General features: G+C 26.9%; 1 protein-coding gene across 3 annotated transcripts in view; it reads left to right on the forward strand.

Annotated features, from left to right (window-relative positions):
* The window catches only part of LOC129965562 (patronin-like), a 121,240-nt gene extending 112,190 nt beyond the window's left edge, over nt 1–9,050 (forward strand). For all 3 annotated transcript variants that reach the window (XM_056079561.1, XM_056079562.1, XM_056079563.1), the window contains 6 exons: nt 1,680–1,807; nt 3,320–3,502; nt 4,072–4,196; nt 4,630–4,970; nt 6,115–6,278; nt 7,008–9,050. In XM_056079561.1, coding sequence (XP_055935536.1) covers nt 1,680–1,807; nt 3,320–3,502; nt 4,072–4,196; nt 4,630–4,970; nt 6,115–6,278; nt 7,008–7,143 — 1,077 coding nt within the window. In that variant the 3' untranslated portion in view covers nt 7,144–9,050. The remainder of the gene's footprint in view (nt 1–1,679; nt 1,808–3,319; nt 3,503–4,071; nt 4,197–4,629; nt 4,971–6,114; nt 6,279–7,007) is intronic.
* Nucleotides 9,051–11,727: the final 2,677 nt, after the last annotated feature.

Consider the following 11,727-nt stretch of genomic DNA (forward strand, 5'->3'; position numbering starts at 1 on the left):
TTTGTTTCTTGTCTAGCTTATAAGAATTCACCAAATAGTATGTTTAAAATTCACAATAATAAGCTTTTTTGTAAAAATTATGCTGAGTGAATCTTTTATTCAAAAAAGGATAAATGAATTGATTCGCATTGAATTAAAGGGCATTATATTCAATGTAATATCCTTTAATAAAATGAAATCAGTAATATTTTATTTTCTCATATCATTTAATATCACTTTTAGTAATCAGTTGTAGACTTTTTAAAATTCACTTTACTTGTAAAGAATTTTTATTATTTTTGTAATATAAAAGAAATATTATATGATTTTCAATTTTTAAAAATACTAATTCTAAGTAATAAATTTATTCTCATCAGTAGTATTTTTAAATAAGTAATATTTTTTTTCTAATAGCATGCTTGAATATTTTTTAATACTTGAATGTTAACTTTCTTGATCTTCTTACTTTGGACAATGAAATTTAAAGATAGATTAATGATGCTTTAGGCAAATAATCAAAAACTTTATAATCTGATTAATATGTTGCATAAATCTACTTAAATTGCACTAATAAACATGGGCTAGCTATTGAAATGGGGGGGGGCATAAAATGAGTTGGAATAAAAAAGTTGCTTGAGTAAATGTAGTAGAATGACCAATTTCACTGTTTTAAAATTTAAATATAGAGTTTTAAAAGTGTTTTTTTTTCCTCTGTATGCTTATTTAAGTTCAATATTTAATAAATATATCAAGTTTAAAATTTTATTTATAAAACAAAATAGTATTTGAATAATGAGATTTTACTTTAGCTATTAATATTATCATTTGCAGTTAGTTCAAGAATTAAAAAAATATTTGGTTGATTAAAATATGGGACACATATGATATCAACTTCATAAAACAAAATTATCTCCTTCAGCATGCTGTTTATACATTCTTAGTAAGCTCACTGCCATGCTTTTAGTGTTTGTAACATTGTAGACAACACATTGTAGATAATAAAGGATGAAATCGTCATGAATGATAACATATATCACCAATCTGAATAATGTTTGAAAAACTATTTTTAATTTCAAAAGTAACCAAAGGTATTATAAGGTACATAATTATTCAATTTTTGTTATCTCTTATTTTTTTACCTAGTATTTGTTGGTTTTAACAGTAACCAAAAAGTGTCAAGAAAAAATTTCGATTAGAATCATCAAACTATATAGCATGTGATTCGCACATTCAAAATTTTTCATAATAAATTATAATGCACTTGAATATATTTTTATAATTTGACGAAATTTTTTCTGGGTACTTTTTGATCACCATTAAAACTGAATGGAACTTTTTATCTTGATATTATTGGCCTAGAGGTAGAGCCTCAGTTTTAAGACCAGAGAATTGTGCATTTGAAACTCGATTTTTACAAAGATCTACCATATTTGTGGGTATAGTATGCATTAAATATCCTGATTGAAAAGCCCTAGTTGTTTGATTTGCAAGAAGGGATGCCAACTCAAGAATCTCAATTTTTTACTCTGGTTTAAAGTTATAAAGTTTTTCTCTCTTCCTTCAAATTAAGCTTGTTGCAATTTCAAAACAGGACAGATTTTTTTTTTTTTAATAAAAAGCATTTATCTGTAAAAGAAAATTATTGCATTAATAATATTTAATATTGCATTGTTTGTAATTTATTTTATATGTTTACTTAGGACAAAGAAATGGAAATGACCAGAAGAAAAGAAATGATAATGATGATGTCATTAAGACGTAGGGCTGAGCAAGAGAAGAAGAAAAATGAAAAACAGCAGGAGTATCTGAAAAAGAAAGAGGAAGAAAGGTACAGTTTATATCTGATCACTAAATTGTTGTAGTAACTTAGTGGGATATAAAGAATGATAAAAAAAAAAAAACTGAATTTGTAATAATATTACAAAAGATAAAAGCTCTATCATTATACTCAGTTAAATATTTCTGAATGTAATCTTAATAGATAAAAAAAAAATTGATTTATTTGAGCAGAATTGAATGAAATGCAAATTTATGCTCTGTCATTAAACTTCAGTGTTTGGTGTAAAAATTATTTAATTTCAGTCAACTTTAGGTTCAGTCTTAAGATTTATGGTAAAGTTATATCATTCAATGGTGATTTGATGACTCATAGCATTATACATATCTGTCAATTATATTTGTCATTAGCTGTAGTATTTTTCTGTAATTAAAATTATAATTCTTTTTTTTTTTTTTTTTTCGTTCTCTGTCAGTTTTGATTCAGTATTTTGATGGAAATTTTTGATTTTATTTGAAGTTGAATTATAACTTCAGTGCAGAATTTTTTAAAACTTATTCTTCAATTAGTGATAATAAAAAATTCATTCTTAGAAATATAGCTATTTTTAATCATATTTTGTATGTTAAAGTCTAAAAAGATATAAATTCAGATTTTTTTCCCTGTAAATTCAAATGTTTTTTTATATATATAACGGAAAATTCTGATTATAAACAATTCAACTATTTATTTATATCTGTCTATAAATTGATTTCATAAAGTTTAAAAAAAAACTCTTAAACAGTCATTGAAATGAAAATTTTGTGCTTATAACAAAAACTCTTTGACTTCTACAATTTCCTACTATAATTATTGATGTTACTACATTTCTTTTGATTTTTGGTGTTTATTTTTACTCTTTTAGAGACATGTGTGGTTTACTTTTCATTTGTTTAATATAATCACACAGAATTGTGATGCAAGTTGCCTTGTACTTTTTTTCTTTTAAAACTAAGCAGAGTTATTTAAACAGGATCTGAACTGCTATTTTAAATGTTGCAACTTTACATATGTGTGATTTGTTACTGTAACACTATAATTTACTTAACTAAATAAAACAATGATACATTATATTAAGGAAATTCTTGAAGGGAAAAATGCATGAGAATGTTTACATAAATCTAGGAGTCAGTTGTTATTTGATTAATTGGATCTGGTTTCAAATCCTTCAGGAAGTACTTAATTCCTCTTCTTTCCCTTTGTTACATTGTATAATTAATATGAAGATGCTAATATTGAGTATTAGTTTGCTTTAAAAAAAATTTATGCATTGAAATGAAATAAATAGTACATTTTGTTCTTTAATAACACCAAAGAAATTTGTGAAAATTAACTGAAAATAAAGTAATGAATATATCAGAAATAAATTAAGTATATGTTGCATATATGAATATTCTACACAAAACTGTATAAACATGCCACTGATTCTGGTAGCCATTTAAAAGAGATCTATAGATGGATTTCTATTTGTGTCTTGTTCCTCCTAAATGTACAGGAATGTTTATTTTTTATTTTTTACTTTAGAATGAAACAGGAACAATTAGAGAAAAAGAAAGAAGAAGAAAAACTTCGACGTCAACTCATCTTAGAACAATACCGACAAAGGAAGGCTCAAGAGGAAGAAGATGGTACATCTGGTCCATCCAGAGGCAGGGAAGAGACAACTGCTGCAAGTAGGGGTGCTACGATGACTAGATCAAAATCCAGGTAACTGCTTCAATAATAGCAAGTTGCACCTGCTTAACCCCCCCCCCCCTAAAAAAGTTTTAAATAAGTTGTCTGAAAATATTCTGAATTTTCAGTTTATATTTGCAAGTACTTGCTTTATTATATTTTAAATTTAAGTAAAAATTAAAAACTTACTTAAGTTAAAATTAAATAAGTTTTACTGATAATCCATATAAAAAAATGTTCAAATGTAAAGTAATTTTATTTGAAGTAGAATTCAGTCTGTATGAATTCTTGAGAACGTACTATATTTGCTGACAAAAATCCTACAGTATGAAGTTTTAACTTACTGATTTGAGCATTCTTATAGGAATGCTAGTTAATTGTTTACTCTTTCTTTACAATTTTATTTTCAAGATTATAGCAGATTTTTTTGTATTAAATTCAAAGGAAGTTGTTTTTTTTTTATTCAAAATTTATGGCTTATTTGAATTTAAATATATTTACTATTGCATGTTATTTAATGTAGCTATTACTAAATATAAATGATTCTACTTGATTATTAAATTATTTAATTTTTTATCCTAATGATATTTTTCATTTTTAAGGTCTGCATCAGTCACACGACCAAGGCAAAGAAGTGGTCAGTCATCAAATAATCGTAATCAAAATCTGTCATCTCCTTCTTCTCTTGACTCACCTGTTGGAAGAGGATCACAGTACAACCTTGCAGGTATTATTGATTGAAATATGTTTTTACACTTATTTATATTTCATTTGGAAAAAAATACATCTAATAGTACAAAAATTATTAAAGTAAGTAGCATATTGAATAAAAATTATTCATGTTAAAAAAAACATTCAATTTATAAAAGTTAGTTAACTTTTCTTTGTTTTTTTAATAGGTGTATATTACTTTACAAAGATTCATAATTCCATAGAATATGTCATTCACTGTTTCAGATATTTGTATTTTTTTATTGATATAAGGTAATATTGTTTGCTTTTAGTGATATTTTAAGTCTGTAAATATAAAGTCTAAAATAATACTATTTTAACAAACATTTCATAACTTTTAAAAATTATACTATATATGTTTTAAATATACATTCTATAACAAATTTGAAATTAATTATTCCATAATTTTACTTCTTTTGGTATTTTAGGTGGATATCCTGATGAAGTATCCTCCGAGCATGGTTATGCACCTTCCCCTTGTCGGAGTCGCAACTACCCCTACTCCTCTTCCATCTCCCCCACCTCTTTTCCATCATCCCCTGGGCCATTGCTGTCTGGAATGCTGGGCGGGTCCCGGAATCGCAGCACCCCAAGTGATGGTTTATCGGACAGTAGTTCTACGGTCTCCTCCGCATGGGCCTCTGAATATACAGGGCCTAAACTCTTTGTTAAACCCTCAACAAAGTCTAATCGTAGTATTGTAATAAATGCTGTAAATACCGTCCTGGCAGGTGCTGTAAATTCGGAGACTAAGCGCAAGGTTTTAGAGGTATTTCTTATATATATATATTTTAATCTTTCTTAGTTTAGAGAGATAAATTATTTATCATGTGACAACAAGATAGGTAACTTTGCTGCCCCCAAAATAGTTAAATTACAGGGTGAATAAAATAAATGGTTAATTATATGAAAGTTATTATACCAGATAAATATAAAATAGCTTTGAATATTATTGTTTTCAATTCTGTGCAAATTATGAAATATTTAATCTTCTTAAGCAAAAATATCTGTAAACTATTTCAATCAGGAAACCCCTTATGAAAGGAATTTTATTTGTGATAAATATTCAGACACTATTTATTGAATAACTGAACAAATTCCTGCATTCTGTGAGCTTACTGTGAATAATTCTTCATCTTTTATATCTATTCACATGCAGATTTCATTTCGCTTCTAACATTTGAAGAATAAAATGAAAAGCCATTGTCCATGTTATAATGTCTAAGTGATTATGTTGAATATATAATTTCTTACCATATTTACATATATAGAGAGAGATGGAAAGATAGAAATTGCACAACAGTTTTTTGGAATTTAAATTCTCAACACTTAAAAAAAAAATACAAAATGAAAAAAGAAGCAAATATATTAAATAGTGGCATAAATATTTAGTACTTTTTTTAAATCACTTTTATACATTAATTTTAAAATTATGTCAATAGTTTATCTGTAACATTTTCCCAGATTTTGGAAACAGGTTCATTATTGACCAGAATATAGTTTAAATAAAAGGGATTGGGAAGGGGGAGTTTTGTATTTCTTTAATTTTATTTTTTAATGCATTTATATCATCTTATTTTGTACTTGTAATCTGAAAGCTTAATATTTATTTGTAATGTGAATTAAAAATTGAACTTGTGAACTAAAAAAAATTATTTATTACTTTGTTGTTCAAGTTAGTTTCTTACCTGGAAAATCATTCTTCACTATTAAGTCACAAGTGCTATTTTGCTTATGAATACTTAACACTTTACCGACCGGTAGCGGTTCGAACATACTATGTATGAACAAAGAACAAAACGTCGATTAATCGACGGCCGGTCGGTAAAGTGTTAAATTAGTTTATAATGTTAATTTCCAATTTTTCTAGTCTAATAGAACCTATAATTGTTGACATAATTTATTTTCTTCAGGAAATCGAGCGTTCAGAAGGAAAGCACTTCCTTATTTTGTTTCGAGATGCGGGATGCCAATTTCGTGCTCTTTATTCCTATAATCCTGAAACAGAAGAAGTTATTAAAATGTATGGAATTGGTCCTAGAGCCATTACAGACAAAATGTTTGATAGATTTTACAAGTAAGTGATTTCATATTTGATTTAATCATTTGACAATAACAATTAGTATTTCAGATTTTGTATTTTAAAAAAGTGCTGCTTGAAAAGATATTTTTGCATAAAAATTCTCCTATTCCCAACCCTTTCTTTAAAAAATTTAAGCACTGTAAACAGTAGAATATACATCAGGTGGCAGAACTTACAACTCAAAGGACCTATGGTCTTGATGAATCCTAATATGAAGTATTGCAATTACATGGGCATATATTGCTAAGTCCTACCCTTCAAGGCTTTAACAAAATGGCCCTTACCTTAGCTGCATACTTTCTGGAGCTGTCTTTTGTCTAATTAGTTCACCACCTACAAATAAAAAAGAATTAGTTTAGTTGAAAAGTTACAATATTAATAAAACTTTTTTTTAATAGCTAATTCTTTCATTTTTTGAAATATATGTTATTCACTTTTTTAAAGCATGATGATGTATATTTTATATATATAATATACAATTGGCATGACCAATATTCTTTACATTTTTTTTATGTGTCCAAATGGTTACAATGTTTTTAAACTTTTCAACAGTTATTAAATAATGATTGATTCATTGTAAATCCAAATTAATCCTCATATATGTTATTCAATTCATTTTTTGTAGCTAACAATGCAATTTTATATGTAATAATTTTCCTAAAACAAAAAAAAAAAATTATAATCGTTATTTTCTCCTTTCTTAATCTCTTATTATAATTACAGATACAATTCTGGGGGCAAATCGTTTACTCAAATTCACACGAAGCATCTGACTGCAACAATTGATGCCTTTACAATCCAGAATAGTTTGTGGCAAGGTAAGAAGGCATCTGCTGCTCCCAAGAGAGACTACTACTGACTATTAGCCACAAGTGAGAAGTGCCAACGTGATAGTACGGCCGTCCCTTGCGTCTGTCTGAGTGTCCTGTAAATAATCACTGTAAAGTTCTTTCACTTTACCTGTTAACATTCCACTAGCAACCAACCACTACTGGGCTGTGATTAAACAAAAGACATTGTAGAGCTATATTTAAATTTTTAGAAGACTATGTGATGGTGATTGGGAACTGACTGACTGGCTTGTAAATTATTAGTATAATTGACATGTACAGATTTGCCTATTTCCGTTTGCATTACAAGTTTTGGTTTCTTTCCCCCTTTGAATCAATTGTGATCTGTTAGATAAAATAATGCTCAAACAAAATGTATGCATTAATTAATGCAGTGCTGTGTAGAAATTTTCTCCCATTTACTTTAACATTACATTTTAATTTACCCATTCTTATACTTTTATTGCACAACTAGAGATGTAAGCTAAAAGTATTTTGCAGAAAGTTAAAATATTTTTTTGAAGCTGCCAATTTAGAATAGAATTAAAAGTTATAATGAAGTTACTTGTAGCCTAATTATAAAACAGAATCATTACATTTGAAATCAATGTTGATGGTCATTCTGGCTTAAGTATGAGATGTAGAACTAAGTTTGTTTTCAAACAAATTTATTTAAATTTAACTAACCAGCATGGTGTGAAAAGATGATATCAATGAGCATTTGGTTATGAAATGAAGTGTATTTTTTCATTAAAAATGAAATATAATTAAATTATGTCTAAGATACTATTGCTTTTCCTTCCTCCCCCCCCCTTGCCTTCTTCTTCTTTATATATAATTTTTCCTCCTTTCTATAATGCTGTTTACTGTAATGAATATCTTAATCGATAGTCAATATTTTAAAATTATATCTCTAAATTTTATACACATGCTGGTTATATAGTATTTGATTTTACAAGTATTTTTTAAGACATTCCTTTTATTTGTGGGGCCACATTTTCTCAAGGTGTTAACTTTTCATAACCATTTTGTTTTTATAACTATCACATTTGTGATTCAGTGTGATCTGTGAAAGTCAACACAGTATTTCTTGCATATATTTTAGTTGATAATTTACAATTTAGATGTTTTACAATATTTATATGTTACCAGTGTTTTTTAATCTTTTTAAAAACTTCAAACAAAAATAAAATCTCCTTAATTCTTTTATATACATTTAACTACTACTAAGTGTGTTTTTATTCAAATCATTCCTAACTTTCTTTGTTGTTAATTACATCTTGTCAATGTAATGTGGGAGGAAAGTTTTAATTCTGAACAAATATTTGCAAAAAAAAAAAAGAGAGAGAGACGGAAAACTGAAACTTTCCTTAAGCTTATTCCCAGAAAGTTTGCAGAGTCATGGTCAAAAACTAAGAGAAAATTGTTCTAAGTAAATAATCTCATTACTTATATTACTGCTCTTTATACAGTGCAGTTAAAGATTTAATGATAAATATGGCCATTTCATTAACCATCGCTTATTGCCTACAAGTTTATCAGCTGCTTGAGCCATATATCATGTCTGTTCCTACCTTAAATTGACCTGTTTTAACATACTGTCTTCCAATTTTTAATGCCTTCTGAATAAATTGTTTTGAGTTGTGAAGTGCTTTTGTTTAGCATTAGAAATAGGCACCATTACATATGGTAAAGCAGGCAAGAACAAATATCTTTTGTACATGTGAGTGTTCAACAGAATTTTCTCTTGGTTTCTACATAAGTTGTACATTCACCTTTTTTTCCCCCCCAATTCTCAGTGTTCATGGACTATAAAGCTGCATGCCTTCTGAATGATTTGTTGTGTATGAAAGTTAAACTATGATGTTTCATTTACCAGTTAAAGAGCTTTGTAATCAAGTAACAAATAAATCTTTTCAACAGCTTTGTACTCAAATATCATTTTCACACCTTTTCTTCCAAAACATTGTATTCACCCTACAGCTATCATTAAATTCACTTGCATTATTAAATAATGAACCAAAACATATTCTACAAATTGCAGACACTACTGCTTTATATATTAGCGAAATGGCTTAGTTGTAACAAGTTATAAGTGTTTAAAGATCCATTTAATGACTTCAATGAGACATCTTCATTAAAATGAAATATTTGTATTAGAATCAATATTTATATTGTAATTAGAATTTTCTCATAAAATATCATTACGGTCTTAAATGCAGATTTCCTATATGAAATCATTATCTATATAATGAACAAGATCTTATGCTATTAAGTTGACCATCTCAAGTTCTAGCTGCAGTTGAATTAAATTTATATGCTATATTTAAAATATTTAGATAATAGCACATCAAAAAAGAAAACTTCATAATGCTATTAAATAAAAAACTTTAATTATTTTATTCACTTGAAAGTTAAATTTAATAAATGTATATATATATATTTATTTAAATCTAATGAATTTTCAATTTAAAACACCATATGTGATGTAAATATTTTACATCAACATCAAGTACTTTTATAGCATTTGAGATTCATGCTGAAGAATGTTTGAGATGCATATGTAACAGATAGGATGTGTTTGTTTCATTATTGTTCTGGAAAGCATTTTTTTAAACAAAAGTGCAACTATACACCTCTACTTGAAGCTCAATATTGTAATAAATGATAATGATAAAATGTTAATAATGTAATAGCAGGGCTTTTCCCAAATATTATTTAGATTTCTAGATCTCTGTGCAAATATTGCTACTAAATAATTCAAACTTGTACCAAGTTAAAAATATGTATCAGAAGAAGAATAGCTAAAATATAATTTCCAAAATTTAATAAAAAGAAATGGATTTCCATTAAATTAGTGCGAAAGGATGATGTCCAAGACAAAAATTCAGGGTACTTTTTAAGTGCATGTTATTCAATAAATGTGAGGTAGATTGGATAAGAATCTGAAAAAGAGCTAGTAAATACAAATCATTCATTAAAAGAAGGTCAGGTCAAGTGATAAAAAAAATCCTGTTATAATGAGTCCTGTATAATTTATTACAGCAATATTTTTTTCATTATATACAAAAATCATTTGATCATGAGCAAATCACATATTACTGTATAAATATAAATAAGAGGAACCTAAAACATAAAGGGTGTTCAATACATAAATTTGCTGTAATGCTTAATATTTTTATTCCACTAGAATACAAAATAGACTAGTATTTTTCTGTGGAGTTCTGAGAATTGCTTCTGAACTAACTGTTATTTGACAATATCTGAATGGAATCATTGTTCTTAAACAGCTTTCTTTAATGCATTAACTGTTCTGCTAATGCCACCTAATTGTGCGTTTTGTTCCTGAGGTTATCAACTAATTAGATACTGGAATTGACCATAAGTATCTTGTAACAGCCTTTGGCTTGTTGTTTATTGAATAATTTTTATATATATTTCATTCAATCCAAGATTTTTCAACATTAAATAAGCCAAAATGTTTTAATATATATTTATTAGATAATCTTTTTATCAAATGACAATGGATAAAATAAAATCTAGTTAGTAAATAAAAATAATGAATATTTCTTACATAAAACTATTTTTTATTAACCTTCTTGCTAATTATTTTTTCATATGAAAAAGAAAACTCAAGAATACATCTGCCTGAACATACAGCTTGATGACTAAGTGAAGTACAACTTCTCAGTTCTATATGTTCAAACACGCATAGTAACTAATGATAAATACTCATCAACAAAACAAATGAAACAAAATTAAGTAAAAACAATAATAAATGAAATACAATTCATTTTAATCACTGTGTAAAGATATATTTTTATGATAAATTATTACACAAATTAACTATTAAAAATATAAATTATGATAGATAGCTAACCTGGAATTTGAGTAGCTGATGATAGTAGGTGGTAATATAAATCACAGCACAGCAAGAAAAAGCAAAGTTGAAACTAAGCACAAATGCTTCATAGAAGTATTTTAAAATATATGACAGTGCAATAGATTTTGGGTATGAGAACCCAGCATATTAGATCTTCAGTTTAATAATTACATCTAATAAAATAAAATAACCAATACTTTTTTAAAAAAATGAACAGTTCTTTGCACATTTCTAACAAACTTTCTGAATTTTCAGTTTTTCATAAGTATAACATCATACAAAATAATGTATCACACTATAGCAAAAAATTATCAAATTTTTTAATTTCTTTTCCTTACTTGACTATTTTGAATATTTAAGGACAGTTATTACTAGTATACTTTTACGAGACAATATACAACAGAACTACTCTGATGAACCTAATCTAAAGACTGACAAAAATAAATAAAAATATTTCAGAGAAATTCTTTAATTTTTTTTTTCAATAACACTGTCCCAAACTATTTTTTTCACTAATAAACAGTATTTCAAAACCTTTGTCCTATTCACATTGCATCAACTATATTTCCAAGTTTCCCATTCGTCATCCCATATAAATAACTGAAAATCCCTTCTAAAAGCTGAAAACTATCTCTTTACTAAACCTGTATAAAACTTATTTGAACCAGTATAAAATTTTGATTTTCTTTCCAAAACAAATGTTAAAAAATTTGATTTGTCTGAGGACAAT

Source organism: Argiope bruennichi, chromosome 4, assembly GCF_947563725.1.
Source record: "Argiope bruennichi chromosome 4, qqArgBrue1.1, whole genome shotgun sequence".
NCBI classification, from domain to species: domain Eukaryota; kingdom Metazoa; phylum Arthropoda; class Arachnida; order Araneae; family Araneidae; genus Argiope; species Argiope bruennichi.